The sequence below is a fragment of the Octodon degus genome, unplaced genomic scaffold (assembly GCF_000260255.1).
Source record: "Octodon degus isolate 3935 unplaced genomic scaffold, OctDeg1.0 scaffold00102, whole genome shotgun sequence".
NCBI classification, from domain to species: Eukaryota; Metazoa; Chordata; class Mammalia; order Rodentia; family Octodontidae; genus Octodon; species Octodon degus.
The window spans coordinates 5,091,255-5,109,788 of NW_004524678.1; the positions used below are offsets into that span (position 1 = coordinate 5,091,255).

The 18,534-nt window shown below is 39.2% G+C and overlaps 1 protein-coding gene across 2 annotated transcripts in view; it reads left to right on the top strand.

Annotated features, from left to right (window-relative positions):
* The window catches only part of Nemf (nuclear export mediator factor), a 53,934-nt gene that overhangs the window by 12,720 nt on the left and 22,680 nt on the right, over positions 1-18,534 (top strand). For both annotated transcript variants that reach the window (XM_004638764.3, XM_023723729.1), the window contains 10 exons: positions 302-388; positions 1,672-1,745; positions 3,590-3,660; positions 3,740-3,815; positions 4,779-4,841; positions 8,705-8,782; positions 8,870-9,078; positions 9,443-9,634; positions 10,254-10,317; positions 12,044-12,132. In XM_004638764.3, the coding sequence (XP_004638821.1) occupies positions 302-388; positions 1,672-1,745; positions 3,590-3,660; positions 3,740-3,815; positions 4,779-4,841; positions 8,705-8,782; positions 8,870-9,078; positions 9,443-9,634; positions 10,254-10,317; positions 12,044-12,132 (1,003 nt within the window). The remainder of the gene's footprint in view (positions 1-301; positions 389-1,671; positions 1,746-3,589; positions 3,661-3,739; positions 3,816-4,778; positions 4,842-8,704; positions 8,783-8,869; positions 9,079-9,442; positions 9,635-10,253; positions 10,318-12,043; positions 12,133-18,534) is intronic.

The following is an 18,534-nucleotide window of genomic DNA, read 5'->3' on the forward strand; positions in this document are numbered from 1 at the left end:
CACACACACACACACACACACACACACACACCAAATAAATGTTAAAAAATAAAATAAAGAAAACTTAAAAAAAAAAACCAAAATAAGCTTATTTTTATTTTCATTGATTGTTTTTATTGAATAGATCATTGTTATGGTAATGCCAAACATGTATTTTTAATATTCAGGGAGTTTTTTTGAACTGGGAATCAAACTTAGGCCCTCATGCTTGTCAGGCAAGCACAGTGCCACTGAGCTTTGTCCTGGCCCTTAATATTCAGTTTTATATGATATTACTAAAAACTTCCCTTTGCTTTTGTAGCCTACGGCCCAGCTCTCATTGAGCACTGTCTCATAGAAAATGGACTCTCTGGCAGTGTCAAAGTGGATGAAAAGCTTGAAAGCAAAGGTATGTTTTCATGGTATAATTTTTGTTTATTTCTACGGGTTTCTTTTTTTTTTTGGTGGAACTGGGGATTGAACGCAGGCCCTTGCGTTTGCTAGGTAAGCGTTTATTCTACTGAGCTATCTCCCTGGCCCCTCTTTGTCTGTCTGTCTGTTTCTTTCTTTCTTTCGTGGTGCTGGGAATCAAACTAAGGGTGTCATTTTGACCAGGAATCTGCCCCTGAACTATACTCCAACCCTATTTATTTTTAATTATTAATTTCTAATCAAGTAATAATAGGTAGTTTATACGCTTAAATACATTTGTCCTATGAGTTTCCTATGTCTATATTCTCATTGCCTACTTCAATATGGAGCTTTCTTCCTAGTAATATGCAGTTCAGTCTCTTGATCTGCCTTCAGACCTTTTGATTTTAGAATATTTTCCATTTCTATCCTCTTTAAGTTTTCGGACTGGGTACTGAACTTCGGGAAACTGTGATTTTGATAAGTTGAATTTTTACCCTTCAGACTTAGAATATGGAGTGTTATTAGAAACAGTGTTCATGCACTTGAATTTCTGTAGTTCTTTGGTATGGTTGTATGATTGAGTTAGAATTTTATGATGTTGTGAGTTTGATTCTCAGTATTTCAGAATAATAAAAATAACAATAATAAAGAGGGCCAGGGGCTGGGGACATAGCTCAGTAGAATAAGAGCTTCCCTGGCAAGCGCAAGGGTCTGAGTTCAATCCCCGGTTCCGCCAAAAAAATAAAAATAAAGAGGGCCAGTGATGTAGCTCAGTGCTAGAACATGCCTTATCTTGTGTAGGGTTCTAGGTTCAATCCCCAGTATCACAAGAATACCCCCCCAAAATTGGGTAACCTTTTAGAGAAAGAATAGACAGAATAAAAAATCCAATAGGCCCAAATATATTACAGAATTTAGTTTATCAGTAAAGTGGCTTTTATGGAAGAAAAGATAGATGATTCAAAAATAGGCTATTGGGTAAGCTAATTAGGAACATGAAAAGGGGTACTTGTCTTGAGCAATTTATATTATTTCATACTTTTCTGCGTGGTTGTGTAAGAATGGTTAATTGACACTTTGTGTGTTTCTGAGGCACAGGTTCACTATGTAGTTCTGGCTGGTCCTAAACTCACTTTGTAGCCCAGGCGGGCCTGGAACTCACAGTAATCCTTCTACCTCAGACTCCTGAATGCTGGGATTACAGGAGTGATCACCACACCCCCTGTGGTTTATTGACACTTGGCTGGAACTTCCTTTTTCTTTTTATTCTCCTGTTAGATATTGAAAAAGTGCTTGTTTGTATGCAGAAGGCAGAAGACTATATGAAAACAGCATCCAACTTCAGTGGAAAGGTAGCACTGTGTGCACTTACTGTGTACTGTTGTGGCTTATTTGGATTTCCAGGTAGTGAGTTTTCAATATATGTACATTAGAGGATCAATATATGTATGTTTAGTCTTTCTAATTTGGAAAATTAATATTTGTAATATGCTTATTCCAGAGTGGATTTTGAGTGTTTTATTTTTTGATCATATAGATTGAACTGAAGGCCTTGTTTTTTAGATTTTTCTTTTTGTTGTTGTTTTTTAGACAGGGTCTTGCCCTGTAGAGGCTGCCCTTGAGCTCACTGTGTAGCCTAGGCTGGCCTTAGACTCCTGGTGATCTTTCTGTCTCAGCCTTTCTAGGGTTGAGTTTATAGGTGTGCACCACCATGTCTGGCTTGAACCCAAGGCTATGTGCATGCTAAATACTACTAAGGTACATGTCTAGCCTCGGGGTAAGTTTTTCTTTTCTTTTTAAAATTACTTTTGGTTTGTAATTTTTTTGTTTTGTTTTGTTTTTGAGACAGGGTTTCACTTTGTAGTTCAGGCTGGCCTTGAACTCACTATGTAGCCCAGGCTGGACTCCCTCAGCATCCCAGGTGCTGGGGTTACAGGCATATACCACCATGTTTGGCTCTTACTTTGTTTTTTGAGATGCTGGTGCTTAGAATTAGTGGTATGGGACTGGGCCAAGAGCCCCAACTGCCGGTATAAGGGGTATATCAATAGGATGAAATAAGAAACAAATGTAGTAGTGCATGATGGGGTGCTGGGAGGTCAGTACCTCAGGATGGGCAGGGACAAAGATACTCCAAGCCAGCTACTATTTTAGTAGCCAGTGTAGGGGAGGGCAAAGGGTGCTTTTCTGGTAAGGCATAGAGGCTGTGTAAGAATGAGCAAGTTTAACATCATAAAAGAAACAAGCCAAGGCCCATCCCCACTCCTGGATACTAATTTCACTGACCAAAAAGGTGATTTATTTATTCTAAAACCAGCCCACAAGGCAGGCACGGCAAGGAGACCCCAAGACAGATACTATTATTGAAGTTTATAATTCCTGATTCCCAACACACAGACCTAACAGATCCTGTGTAGTACTCTACCACCGTACAATACCTCCAGCCCTTGTTACTTATGTTTTATAGAAAGTACTATGTCAAATCAGTATCAGCATGCTGGGAAGTGGTGGTGGTGCAGGTGGTGCATGCCTGTAATCCCAGCACTTGGGTGGCTGAGGCAGGAAGATCATTGTGAATTCAAGACGAGCCTGGGCTACAAAGCGAGCCCAAGGCCACTCTGAACAGCATACCAAGACCCTGTTTCAAAAAGATAAAAAAAAAAGCTACATAAACATTTCAGAAAAGTTGAAGAATTTGAGAATGACTTCTTGAATCGATTTTACACAGAGGCATATTTTAATTTGCCAACAGTTTTTAAAAATGAAGTGATTAACCACTATGAAGACAATAATATGCAATGTACTAATTATTGAAACTGTCCTATTAATCGGTTTTGAAACTATCTCATTGCTATTTGTTTCTCAATAAAATTAATATGAGGCTGGGGAAATAGCTCAGTAGAATAAGCACTTACCTGGCAAGCACAAGGTCTTGGGTTCAATCCCCTGTCCTGCAAAAAAATAAATAAAATAAATAAAAAATATTGAACATTTTTAAAAATGAGGTAATTTAGCCTTCTAGTTAGACAATTTAAAAATTATCTTGTATCTTACGAATATTTTCCTTTTATATTCCAGGTATTTCTTCCAAAAAATAAAATTAGTACCAGACATGGAGAGTAGGTCTTTGTTAATTATGAATATGATTGAGCATCATTTCAATTATGAAAATTATTTTAATACTGGATTTTTATAGGGGTATATCATCCAGAAAAGAGAAGTGAAACCAAGCCTAGAAGTAGATAAACCAGTTGAAGACATACTTACGTAAGTATGTAGGCATGGATCAGTTTGCTTTAGGTGCTTTTGGTGTTCTTGAATGTGATGTAATAAATATATTTTACAGGTATGAGGAATTTCATCCTTTCTTGTTTTCCCAACATTCTCAATGTCCATATATAGAATTTGAATCATTTGACAAGGTGGGTTTTCTGTTTCTGTTTTTTAATCAGATAACATCAAAATTGTGTGCTCTATTAAGTTAATATTAGCTTGCTTTCACTGAAAAATTAAAAATGTTCTGCACAATCACTATGAATCTGGGCATTGAAAGTCAGTGTTGTCATGGGTACTACTTTTAGAAATAGTTGTTGCTACTTTATTTCAAAATGAAGAGTCAGGAGACTTCAGTGTAATTTAATTTTTAAAACTTTTTGTTTATTTCTTATTTTTTGTTTGTTTTTAATTTATTTGATACAGAGTCTTGCTATAGTTCAGACTCATAGGTAGTGATCCTCCTCTCAGCCTCCCCAGCTCGGGGATGACAGGAGTGACCACCACGCCCAGTTTCAGGGCTGGCATGTATAGCATGTGGTACCTGGGATCAAATCCAGGTCCTTGGGCTGGCGAGATGGCTCAGTGGTCTAAAGCATCTACTTGGAACAAGCTTGGCAAAGCACAGGGACCGTGGTTCAATCCCCCAGCACCACATGCCAGCCAGCCTCACCCCCTGGTGGGCTGAGCTGGCCACACACACACACACACACACACACACACACAATAAATAAATGTTTAAAAAAAAAAAAAAAATCCAGGTCCTTGCGCTTGCCAAACGGGTGCTTAGACTGCCGAGCTGTCTTCCCCAGTCCTATCTTTTTAAATTTTGAGATAGGTTCTCACTATGTAGCTTAGGCAGGCCTTGAATTCACTACGTAGGCTGGCCTCAAACTTTTTTTTCAGCCACTGGAGTGCTGAATTTACCAGAATGTGCCACCATGCCTGGCTGTAATTTGATTTTTGATACTGTTTTTCTATGTAATAAATTTACTGGAAATTATTCAAGTTCTGTGAGTGGCATTATGAAACAAATAGACTATATTCTGTATGTGCAAATTGAAGTAGAAGTCATTTTTTTTACAGCTAGTTTTTCTCTTTTTTTAAATAAGGCCGTGGATGAATTTTATTCGAAGATAGAAGGTCAGAAAATTGATTTAAAAGCTTTACAGCAGGTATGGTATTATTAAAAACTTATATTAAGCCAGCTATTAATAGAATGGTTTGATGGGCAGATGATTATCTTACTTTTATCATTGCTGAGACAAAATACCCAATAGCCGCAGATTGGGGGAGGGAAGGTTATTTAGCCCACAGTTCGTAGAGGTTATTTCCTAGCAGGCTGGCTCCGAGGCAGGGTGGTGTGGCAGAGCGGCACTGCAGAGGAGAAGCAGTTCATGTTGTGGCAGAAGACAGAGAAAGCAAGCGAGTAACCAGTGGCAACAAGGGCAGCTCTGTGCCTTGTACATTTTATCCAGGCTGCCTACCCAAGTAGGCAGTACTTGTACCCTTAATCCTAAGGTCTTTTTTTTTTTTTGGCGGAACCTGGGATTGAAATTAGGCCCTTGTGCTTGCCAGGCAAGCATTTATGCTACTGAGCTATCTCCCTGGCCCCAATACTAACGTCCTTAATCCTAGTATCACACCATGAATCAATCCCAGTGGCACACATGCTAGATCTAGCCACCTCTGAAAAGCCCCACGTGTGACTGAGGCTTTGAGTGGTCATCTAGACACAAGCCATAGCCATGATACATTCGTTTAGGAAGGAGCATCCTTTCAGAAGTAGCGGTAAAAGCTATGGGAATTCCCTGGTCTCTCGCTTTGTAATAGAGGTCCAGGGAAGGTCTCACCGTGGTAAAGCATAGCCTCACATTCCGTTTGTCACATGCACTCAAAAAAGGGAAATAGGACCAGGGTTATAGCCAGCAGCACAGTGCCTGCTTGATGGGTGCAAAGTTCTGAGTTCATTCCTTATAACTCACCCCCCACACAAACACACAAAAGGAAATAGCCAGGTTTGGGAGCCCATGCCTATAATCCTAGCACTTGGGAGGGGAGGCTGAGGTAGGAGGATTGGCATGAATTTGAGTCCAGCCTGGGCTACATAGTTCAGGCCAGTCTGAACTACATAGCAAGACCCTGTCTCAAAAAACAAAGCCCAAAGGGTTGGGGGAATAAAATGAGAAGGCAAGGTCTATTGTTTATACCCTGGTGTGGTTTGCTTTACTAAAGCTATCAAAAACCTCAGACTTTGCGTTTATGAGACTATCACTGGGAGATTTTTTTTTTTTTTTTTTTTTTTTTTTTAACTGGGAGATTTTTAAATGGGCAAGAGAAGGGAAAAATGTTTTCTCTGCAAAGTAAGTTTTTAGGGCTGGTGAGATGGCTCAGTGGTCTAAAGCACCTACTTAGAACAATCTTAGCAAAGCACATGGAACACGGTTCAATCCCCCAGCGCCACATGCCAGCCAGCCCCGCCCTCTGGTGGGCTGAGCTGGCCACACACACACATAAATTAAAAAAAAAAAAAACAAAGTAAGTTTTTAATTGTACATGGTGTTTCTTAAAAGCAACTTTGTTTTTTAAAATTAGATTTATTAGTATACCATATATATTACAAAATAACATTCATCATAGGGAATTTGTACCTGTACATTATACATCTTAATTCCTCTTTTTTTCCATTCTCTTCCCTTCCCTTCTGTCTCTCTTCCCCTTCTTAAAATTACTGAACTTTATTTTTGTTTATTTTTTATGTATTTGGTGCAGAGTCTTGCTATGCAGCTTGGACTTGTAGTGATCCTCCTGTTTTCAGCCTCCCCAGCCCTGGTTTTTACAGGGGTGCACCACCACACTCTGACTAGGTGGCTGGCTCAGTGATGGCATGGCATGTGGTGCTGGGGATCGAACCCCAGTCTCTGTGCTTGCTTAAGCAGGCACGCAGTCCCCTGCGCCTGCCTAAGCTTGCCTAAGCAGGTGCTTTAGACCACTGAGCTATCTTGCTGGCCCAACCAGCCCTGAACTTTAAAAGTAGATCTTTAATATGTTTTCTGTATATCATGACTCCATAGGAAGGATTTAATATGCATTACTTTCCTAGCCCATTTGACCAGGCCTTTAGAGCATTTGTTCCAAACTGTCAATAGTCTGGGGGGGGTTGTATATTAGCTCAGTTGTTTAAAGCAGCTGCTTTGGCAAACCCAGTCAGGTGCAGGGAGCCGGGTTCAATCCCGAGCTCTATATGCCACACCAGACCCGCCCCTAAGGCAGCCTGATCCTGCCAAAAAAGGAAAAAAAGTCCAAAATATTAATAGTCTTAAAATGTGTATGCAGAATTTTCAAATAATATGAATCTTTGTAACCTCTCCCTCCCCTTCAATTGTTTTATTTTTTATTTGTTTTGGATGATACTTAAGGATTGAAACCCCATTCTTCACATTTGGCTACATCTTTATCCCCTTTTATTTATTTAAAAATTTTTTTTTACCACCCAGGGTCTTGCCTAGTTTTTAAATTACCCAGGCTGAGATTGTTCTTGTGATCCTCCTGCCTGAGCATTCCATGTGCTGGAACTATAAATGTGCAGCTTCTGTAGCGTCCTTCAGTTTTCAAAAATTAACAGTACACTTTCAAAGCAGGTAGTTCAGTGCATTATACACTGTGATCACCATGTGGTGGCAGTACTTTGGCTTATAAATAGGTGCAGTAACACTGATCCCTGTGGTTTTATGAGAGTACAGGCTGGACATCTCTAATCTGAAACATCTGAAGTGCTGTAAAACCTAAAACTTTTTTTAGCATCATTGGTACTCAGAAAGTTTCAGACTTCAGATTTTCAGGTTAGGGATATACAAATGGTAAAGTCTATCTAAATAATTCTAAAATCTAAAAAAATTTCCAAAATCTGAGATACTTCTGGTTCCATGTTTTTAGGATCAAAAATACTTAGACTGTACCAGTGATTTATTTTGGTGATCATTTAAGGTTTGTTTTTCGTTGTTTTGTTATTTGATACAGGGTACTGCTATATAATTCAGGCTGGCCTTGAACTCAGTCTGTTATCCAGTTTGGCCTTGCACTATCTTGGCTCAGCTTCCTGAGTGCTGAGATTACAGGGATGTAGCGCAGTGCCCAGTTGAAGTTCTTTTTATTTTTTAAATCATTTATTTATTTGGTACAGGGTTTCGCTACACAGATCAGACTAGTAGTTATCCTCCTGTCTCAGCCTCCCCAGCTGGCACTGGGATTACAGGCATGTGCCACCACACCCCATTTCGGGGCATCATGGTGTGCCTGGCACAGCATGTGTTATTGGTAATCAAACCCAGGTCCTTGGCGCTTGCCAGGCAGGCACTTAGACTACCAAGCTGTCTCCCCAGACCCAATTTAAGTTCCTTTAACACTCACAATGCATATAGTTTAAATATTTTTAATGTTTCATGAAACATTTAAATACTAGTGGCACTGTTACTAATGTTAGAAAATTTGTCTCCAATCAGTGGCCTTGGACTGTAAATTATGTATGATAAAGTGGTAGGCAGAAGGTCTAATAACTACCGTGAAACTTTTTTTATTGACTTGCTGCTTTGTTTTGTGGTGATAAGGATTGAACCAGGGTTGTTTCACTGAGCTTCATCCCCAGCTCTTTTTTATTTTTAAAAAGGGTTTATTCACTAACTTGCTGAACCTGGGCTCCATCTTGTGTTCTCTTGCCTCAGCCTACTGAGTGCTGGGATTATAGGCATATGCTCCCATGCCTGGCAATGGGAGAAACTTCAGCTCCCTAGTTGACAGCATGGAGGAGGCTAGGTGGAGTCAGGCTATTGAGTTTTAGAAGATAACAGAAAGGTTACCACAAGACAGAAGAAATCTCTGTATTTAAAATAACATGTTGGGACCAGGTATATAGCTCAGCAGCATAAATGCCTGCCTGGCAAGTGAAAGGTCTCAAGTTCGATCCCCGGTACCAAAAATGAATGAATGAATGAATGAATGAATGAATGAATGAATGAAATAACCTATTTCTCACCCAAAGGAAAAACAAGCATTGAAGAAATTAGATAATGTCCGGAAGGATCATGAAAACAGATTAGAAGCTCTTCAGCAGGCTCAGGTATTATGCTTAGCCATTTCAGATGCTTTTTAAAAAAATGATAACCTCAACTGGGATTATAGTAAATATGTCTGATTTTCTCTTAAGGAAATAGACAAACTGAAAGGAGAACTCATAGAGATGAACCTACAGATAGTGGACAGAGCCATTCAGGTTGTGCGAAGTGCGTTAGCCAATCAGATAGACTGGACAGAAATTGGGGTCATTGTGAAAGAAGCCCAAGCTCAAGGGGACCCTGTTGCAAGTGCAATAAAAGAATTAAAGCTGCAAACAAATCATGTTACAATGCTGCTAAGGTAAGTTTGATTCTTAGCTAAGTAGTATTTGTCTTTATTTTGTTATTCAGTTCACTATATTTGAGCTTTCAGAGAAATAGAAAAACTCAGTTACACTACAGTAAATGATAAAACTTTTAAAGTACAGTACTGAGCCATACATGGGGGTGCTTGCTTATAACCCCCACACTCAGGAGGCTGGGGCAGGAGGATTGCCTTGAGTTTGAGGCCATCCTGGGATATATGGTGAGACCCTGTCTCCATCCCCCTATGCCACAAGAAAAGTACAGAATTATAAACCATTTTTAATTTCATTGAGCAAAAAATTTGTAAATATAATAGATGTCATTGACATTAGTGAAATACTATTGAATATTTTTAATAGAAATCCATACTTATTATCAGAGGAGGAAGATGGCAATGCTGATGGTGACGTCGGTGTTGAGAAAAATGAAAGTGAACCACCAAAAGGAAAAAAGAAAAAGCAAAAGAATAAACAGCTACAGAAGCCTCAGAAAAATAAGCCGTTGCTTGTGGATGTTGACCTCAGCTTGTCAGCTTATGCCAATGCCAAGAAGTAAGTTATTTAAGTTCTAGTAAGACATTTGGAGTTTCTCAGAAGAGAGGTAGTAACAATTATTATTTTACCTACAAATACTTCTTTTGGCGAAAATAGCTCTTTTAATACTTATTTCTGTGTATAATGTAGCTTTGTTCTATGTGATTGAAGAATCTGTAAAATTAGAAATAGTTTTAAAAGTAAAGATTTTGCATGCCTGTAATCCCAGCACTCAGACAGGAAGATCACTGCGAGTTCAAGGCCAGCCTGGGCTACATAGTGAGTTCAAGGCCAGCCTAAACTACATAGTGAAACCTTGTCTCAAAAAGACATAATAAGGGCCAGTGAGATAGCTCAGTGGACTAAGCACCTGCTTAGGCAAGCTCAGGGAGTGCAGGTACTGGGGTTCAATCCCTGAAACCACATGCCACACTGGGCCCAGGTGCACTGAGCAGGCCATGGGGACCGAGTGTGGTGGCACATGGTTATCCCAGCACAGAGGTGACTGAAAACAGCAGGATCACTACGAGTCTAAGTTGTGTAGTGAGACCCTGTACCAGATACATGAAGAAAACAAAACAAAACATGATAATGATATAAAATTTTTGACTAAAATTTAAGTGAGGTTTATTTTTAGGTATTATGATCATAAGAGATTTGCTGCTAAGAAAACACAAAAGACTGTTGAAGCTGCTGAGAAGGTACTTAATATTTATTAGAGTGAATGTCATTTTTGCCTGCTTTAATTACCTTAATAAATTTTTTATGTTTAAAATGAAGCTTTCTAAATCAGAATTATTTCTCAAATTTAGTTTTGTTTTAAATGTGTATATTTTCACTTTCTTACCCACACTCGCTCCTCCCCCATTCTTTTCTTTCTTTCTTTTTTTTTTTTTTTTGATAATTTCATTGTGTTTATTGATACAGTTTAGATATACATAATGATAACATTCATCGTAGGCAATTTGTACCTTTATGTGATTTATCTTCCTTTCTTTTTTTTTTCCCTTTCTGCTCCCCTCCCTTCAACACCTCTTCCCTTCCTTAATTACGAAAGTCCCCCATTCTTTTCATTTCAGCAAATACCACCTTCATTCTCTGCTTAAAAGTTAGGCCTTATCCAGAATTCTCTCAAACTATATCCAATCTGTTAGCAGATCTTTTGAATCTTACTTTAAAGGATGCCCAGAATCTGGCCACATCTGTTTCAGCGATCAGCCTTTGTTACTTCTGTGTGCTGACTGTGATGTTCTCTTATTGTGTCAGCTGCCTTTTCTCTGCTACAGCCTGCTTACACAGCACCCACAGTAACCCTTTTAAATCACAAGTGAAGTCCATTCTCTTACTTAGAATCTTCCAGGTGCTTCCCATCTTGATACAGTCCAGAGCCCTTCTGGCCTTAACAGTCTGAGTTCCGTCCCTCTGACCTCAACAGCTATATTTCTTCTTTTTTGTACTTTTTCTGGCTGCGCTCAAGCTGTAGCTGTTCTTAAAACCATGCTACTTTGCTGTCAAAGCCTTTGTACTTCCTACTGTTTCTGCCTAGAACCCTTTCCCTCAGAACTGTCATGGCTTGCTGTGTGTAGTGGTGCACACTTATAAGTTAGCACGTGGCTTGCTGAGACTGGAAGATCATGAGTTTGAGGCTAGCTAGGTTGCATACCAAGATCCTGTCTCATGGGAAAAAAAAAAAATCTTATTCCTCTTTGTTTTGTTTATTGCTGAGACCTGATCCCCAGAATGTGTCTGGAAATAGGTACTTAATTCTGTTAAATGAGTGGCCTTAATGACTTGGCTTTCTACTACTTATTGCAACCTTATTTCTTGACATTTTGCTCTTTGATTAACTTTGTGCTTTTAGTATGCTTATTCTTTCATAATGTCACTGGTTTTTCAGGTTTTGGCTGAAGTGCTCTTAAAGATACTTTCTTTGAACCATGTGGAGTCCTCTTGTACTGTCAGTGTTTTTTAAGCACTTAGAATAGATGATTATACATTTATTAGTTATCTTTTTTACAGCCCAGTGGGTTGGAGACTTGGCCAATCTTTTCTTTTGGGGGGGTGGAGCCGGGGATTGAACTCAGGCCCTTGCGCTTGCCAGGGAAGTGCTTATTCCACTGAGCCATCTCCCTGGCCCCTGACTCTGCCAGTCTTGTTCACTAGTATATCTCCATATCTAGCCCTAGCCCCTGCAGTGTTGTAGGTACTTAGAATCTAGGAAATGGAGCTGGGGAGATGGAGTGAATGAACAAGATGGCTCTTAATTTTCAGGTCTTGAGCAAATATTTGCATGTAATAAAACGTTGGCATATTAATATTTGAGGCACAAAATTTTTGTTGTGTATGTTCTGTGATGTTTTGAAAACTTTTTTTGGTTTGGTTTATTTACACATGCTCTAAAGAAATTGTTTATTTTCTCAAAAATAGGCATTCAAATCAGCAGAAAAGAAAACAAAGCAAACACTAAAAGAAGTTCAAACAGTTACCTCTATTCAAAAAGCAAGAAAAGTATATTGGTAAGTGTTTTACCTTTTAAAATTTAAGGTTTTGTTTTTACCAAAGTTGTACATGCATGTCACTTAGAAAGTCCAGCTGTTCTACAAAGCTTGCTACAAAGCTTGTTACAAAACCAGTACTCCCCCCACCAGCAGTGGCCTTGCAGTTGTTCCTCCCTGGTCCTTGTTCCCTGCCCTCTCAAGGAAACTACTTTTAGCTACTTCAAAAGACTCAATGATTTCCTTCACTTCTCTTTATAATATACTTATATGCTTAAGTTGGTGCTGCTTAATTTTTGTTTTCATCTGTTGTCTTGCCCTTATGAGAGATGAGGATTTCACTTTATTTCCACTTTTGTTACATATATACAAGTTAGAGTGATTTTTTTTTTTTTTTTTTTGTCAAGTTGGTAACATTATTGTGAATATTTAAGTTATACTTGCAGTTGAGCCGAACTCTATTTCTTTTCCTTCCTTGTTTAGTTTTTGTCTTCCCTGGAATTAACTTAACTTACTTACTTTTTTACCAGTTTTTTTTAAATTTTTATTTATTTGTGTGTGTGTGTGTGTGTATGTGTGTGTGTGGCCATCTCAGCCCACCAGGGGGCGGGGCTGGCTGGCATGTGGTGCTGGGGGATTGAACCGTGGTCCCTGTGCTTTGCTAAGCTTGTTCTAAGTAGGTGCTTTAGACCACTGAGCCATCTCTCCAGCCCCCTACCAGTTTTGTTTTTTATTTTGTTTTATTTTTAGAATGCTGTGTAGTTCAGGATGGCCTTGAGTTTACTATATAGCCCAGGCTGCCCACGAATTTACAGCAATTCTGCCTCTCTCTCCAAAGTGCTGGGATTATAAACATGTGCCACTACACCCAGCTACATTTTATTCTTAATTGTTAATCTCCAAATAATCTTACAAGTGTTTCAGACGCATTGGAATTCCACTAGTATTGTCTCCTGGCTGGAGTCAGAAGTTTCTCAAACTTGTTTGTTTAGTATCAGGAGTCAAACTCACAACCTTGTACTTGCCAGGCATGCACTGTGCTGCTGAGCTATATCCCTGGCCATCTCTCAAAGCTTTTTGACCTACTTTATTTTAGATTGGTTTTCGCTAAGCATTTTTCCAGTTTGGGGATTTTGTAGGGTGCTTGTTTTTTTTGTTTGTTTTTGATACAGGGTCTTGCTGCACAATTTGCACGAGTAGTGATCCTCCTGTCTCAGTCTTCCTAGTGCTGCCTAGGATACCTGGGGTTTTGGGCCTGTCACTGCACACCCCAGGTTTTGAGGGCAGCACAGCATGTGATACCGGGGAGCAAACTCTGGACCTTGTGCTTACCAGGCCCAGCACTTATGCTGCTGAACTCTCTCCCCAGCCCAGTTTTTGAGGGGTGTGTGTATGTGTGTGTGTTTGGTACTGGAGATGGAACCCAGTGCTGCCTTATTGAGCTCCATCCCTAACCCTTCTTTAATTTTTATTTTGAGACAGTGTTTTACTAAGTTTCCTAGGGTTAGCTTGAATTTTTGATCCTCCTGCCTTAGCCTCTCAGAATTCTGGGATTGTGTGTGCCACCATATCTGGTCTTCTTTAGGCAGACAGTGCTGGAGTTAAACCTGGGGACTCACACATGCTAGGGAAGTCCTCTGCCTTTATGCTAAGCTCCTGCTTCTGATGTTGCTTTGAAAGCTGATTTTTTTTTTTTTTTTAATGTATTTAGTACAGGATCTATAGGGCCTCACTACACAGATCAGACTTGTAGTAATCCTCTTGTTTTCAGCCTCCTAAGCGCTGAGATTACAGGTGCGTGCCAGCACGCCCAGTCTCTGTCACTGGCTGAGCGTGCCCTGGGAGCAGGGCCGGCACACTAGGGGAGATTGAACTCCCTGTCTGGCCTGCCCTTTGAAAGCTGATATTTTTATATACAACCTGTGTTTGCCTCATAAGGTAGAGGCTTGTATATCCTCTCTTGTCTTTTTTTTCTCCGAAATTTCAAGAATTTCATGATAGAGCCAGTTTGTGAGACTGTTTCATTTGTTATACTGGGTGCTTTGTGGGCTGTTTTTAATTTGGAAACTTTCATTTTTGAGACTTTAAAAAAGTTCTTGAAAAACTGCCCATTTTTGTCTTGTTCTTTTCTTTGTAAAAATCCTTTTTTCTTTTTTAAGATATAAAGCCTCCTGAGTGTACCCTCCAATTTTCTATTTTTTGGCATTTTATCTTTTTTTCTTTTTGGTATTTTCTTACAAAACTGTCTTCTAGTTTCTTTAGATTTTATTATTAGAAGGATTTTTTTTTTTTTTTTTTTTTGTGGCTCAGGATCCCTTCAGGGCAGGGCAGGTTGGCTTGAGGATGAGCACTTAAACACCTGGGCTGATGGGCAGGCCCCCTAGATTTTATTATTATTTGGGCATTTTTTGTTTTGGGACAGTTTAGGCTGGCCTTGAGCTCACTTTGTAGACCAGGCTGGTCTCAAACTCACTACTGTCCTCCTGCCTCAGTCTCCCAAGTGCCTGCAATACAGGCATGCACTGAGGTGTTGTTGAGACAGGGTCTCACTATGTATCCTAGGCTGGCCTTAAACTTGCAGCAGTCCTCCTGGCCTGGACTTCTGGTCCAGAGATTGTAGGCGTGCACCACCATGCCAGGCTCCTTTAGGTTTTATTATATGTATGTTAAGGTGTGCAACATACTTTGGTGTACATGTGCAGAGTGAAGTGGGTGTTGTGGTCAAGTCCATCATCTCAGCACTTTTACCCCATTTTTTTCTTGGGTAAAGAAAGATCTGCCTTAACAAATTTCCAGTATGCACCACTGTATTACTGACCCTCGTCCTCATGTGGTACATTAGATCTCTAGTGACATTTTCATCCTATGTAACTTTTTTATTTATTTATTTTTTTGTATTTTATGGAAGGGTTTTACAGGGTGTTCAGGGTCTCATTACTAGATTGGACTAGTAGTGATCCGCCTGTTTACAGCCTCCCAAGAGCTGGGATTACAGGAGTGCATAACCACACCCAGTCTCAATTACCATCTCAGTGTTCCCCAGATGCAGGGCCAGCACAGTGTAACTGTAATCTTGTGTCCGTCAATGAAAGGTCTTCCTGTAATCTTACTTACCAATCTCTTTTTAAATCTGTGTTAGTTTTAGCCCCAGCTTTCATGTTAGAAGACTTTCATTAATATATTGTGTTTCTTGATTGTCTGCCTGTGTTTTAGAGTATTAAAAGACTGAATGGAACTGCATAGAGGCAGATACTTGTAATCCCAGCTCTTTGGGAGGCTGAGGCAGGAGGATTGTAAATTTTGAGAGCAACTTGGGCAATTTGTTGAGAACTTGTCCCCCCAAAAAAAGTGAGAGGGAAAAGGGTATACCTCAGTGGGTAGATCCTGGGTTCAATCAGTAGTATCACAAGAAAAAAGCAAAAGCAAACATGCTGACTGGAAGTTCTCTAAGTGATGGGGCTTGTGACATGATCCGTGTGGACTACTGTGTACAGACCTGTGCAGTCTTCAGCGTTTTGCTTCTTCATCAGAATAATTCTTTTTCTCTCCCACTTGTAAGGTAAAGACATGGCTGTCAGCATTCAGGGAGCAGGGTGGAAGTGACAGGCTAGCGGGTTTAGCATGGACATTTCAGATATTTACTCTGTTCTTTTATGTATGTTAAACATACAGTATTATATTTTTAGCCCTACTTCTGTTAGTGTGGAAAGAAAATTAGAAACTCAGAGCTGGAGCGAAGTCTAGAGAAGTAACTGAACAGAGCTTTCAGCTCCCGTCTTAAGCCCTCTTAAGAACTTGTGCTGTCTTTGAAGTGTTTGTGAGCTAGACGTTATAGTTTGAATTATATCTTCTACGGTGAGTTTATGGTATGGCTTTTTGAGTCTGATCTCGTCTATTTTTCCATATATCAATTTTTTTTTTTTTATATTTATGCCCTCATTGTCTTCTTGTGCTTTGACATCTCTATTAGTGAATAGGATGGCCTGTGATTGTCAGTTCTTGCAAAGTTCTTATCAGGCGATGATACCAAAGTTATATTGTCTCATAAAAGGAGTTGGGACATGTTTATTTTCAGTTGTCCCTGAATATATGATGGTATTTACCTTCGAAGCTGAGTAGTCTTGGAGCTTTCTTTTGGGAAATTTGTTATTATAGATTGAAATTCTTAGTAGATATGATTATTTAAAATTTCTTTTTCTTTCTTTTTTTTTTTTTTTTGTATTTTAAGGAAGGGTCTACAGGGTGTTCAGGTCTCACTACTATATTGGACTCGTGGTGATCTGCCTGTTTACAGCCTCCCAAGAGCTGTAAACTCAATGCCATCTCAATTGCCATCTCAGCGTGTCCTGGGGGCAAGGCCGGCACTGCAGGCCCAGGGATCGAACCCCTGGTCCCTGCACCTGCTTGCAGGTGCTTTAATCCTCTGAGCTATTTGGCTGGCTCTAAAAATTTGAGAAGGTTTTTTTTTTTTTTTTTTTTTTCTACTTCAGGCTGCCTTAAGGGCAGGTCTGATGCAGCTTCTGGAGGTGGGAATAGAACTGTAGTCCTAGGCGCCTGAATACATTTTCCCAAGTGGTGCTTTAAACAATTGAGCTATCCGGCAAAGTCCCCAAAATTTCTAGTTTTGATAAGCAGTATTCTTTTGAGACTTTTTCCAAACTTTGAAATATGTTGGCAAAAATTTTACAGTATTTTACCTAAGAACTTTTTTTTTTTTTCCCCCTAAGAACTTTTTTTTTTTGAGACAGGACTTGCTGTGTAATTCATACAGGCCTTGAAGTCACTGTGTAACTGAGACTGGCCTTGAACTCACAGCAGTCTTCCTGCCTCAGCCTCCGAAATGCTGGGATCGTGGGCGTGCGTGACCACACCGGACTTGTTTTTTGTTTTCTGTACTTTTGCTCGTTTTTTTGCTCTACATATATGAAGCTGTATAAGTGATATAAGTACAGAATTATTAAATCTTCCTGATGAAAAGAGTGTTTTATTAACTTGTAATAAAATACTCTTCTAATTTATGATTAATTTTTTCTTGTTTGCCATATGTGTTATATAACTAAGCCAGTTTTCTTTGGTTAATGTTTGCATGGCATATCTTTTTCTGGCATTGTATTTCAGCTTTTCCACATTCGTTTATTTCGGAGGATGTGTGCATGTATCTCTGTGTGTTGTAATTGTTTTCTAGTGTGTCAGTCTCTGCTTTTTACCTGGGCCGTTAGTAAGCTGTTACGTAATGTCTGATATCTTTGGGGTTAACTCTGTCTTCTTAGTATTTGCTTTCCATTTGTTCTGCTTCTCTATTCTGTTTTCTGTATGCTGTCCTTATTGGCTTGTTAATATATTCTTTTACTGGGGCAATTACAAAATACGTTCTTTTTTTTCTTTTAACAAAATATGTTCCTGACTTATTTCTTTCATTCTCCTTCAGTTCTCTATCTTTTGAGATACTCCTTTACTGTCAGTAGGGCACTAGTTAAATAAACATAATATATCCACCTAGCAGTGAGGAAGATACATTTTTTTTTAAGTTAGAAAAGAAAGCAGTATGTAATACATCTAAAAACTTGAAGCGAAGATTAGAATAAACGGTTTAGACCTTGTGCGCAGCCTGGAGAGAGGTGTGCAGGGTGTTAGTCCCGGCGGCCCCTCTTTGACAGTGATGGTGACAACTACAGACAAGCCAGTTTCTCAGTGTCCTTACATAATTCTTAGAATTGTTGAACCATGAGTGTTACCCAATCACAAATCAATTAGAAAATAGCAATAAAATCCTTTTCCTATTGCATTTTGGGCTCTGATTGATTTAGGCTTAATGTCTCTGTGCAGTCTTCCATCTTTAACCAGAAGCCTTTAAAGTTATAGGTTAAACCATACAGAAACTTATCTCTGTTGTCATACATAATATAGTAAATATTTATGTTGTCTGTTTTCTGTCATATAAATGTATATACTTTTCATCCTGATAATATTATAAAATCCCACTTTGTCTTTTGAGAAAAGTTGAAGTTTTACCCTTCTAAAAGCAAATTTTGGCCTTTTGTATAAAAAAAAAATATCATCTATAGAAATAATTATATTGATTAATTGAGGAAGAGTGGGAATAAAAGTTTTCTCTTTCTTTTTCTTTTCTTTGGTGGAACCGGGGATTGAACTCAGACCCTTGTGCTTGCCAGGGAAGCTCTTATTCTACTGAGCCATCTTCCCAGCCCCAAAAGTTTTCTTTTTTACAAAGTGTCCAAAGCCTGCTTAGTGCCCCATTTAAAGAAAGCTTAAGCTAGGGCCTCTTTGACATTTTGTATTTTTGCTTTTTGTGTTCCAGTATTACAATTTACCCTTGAGTCTTAAGAAGGCTGGTTCTGTAATCAGTAAGAAGAAGATTCTTTTTTTAAAACATAGAATTTAATTTCTTTTAAGACTGCTTTA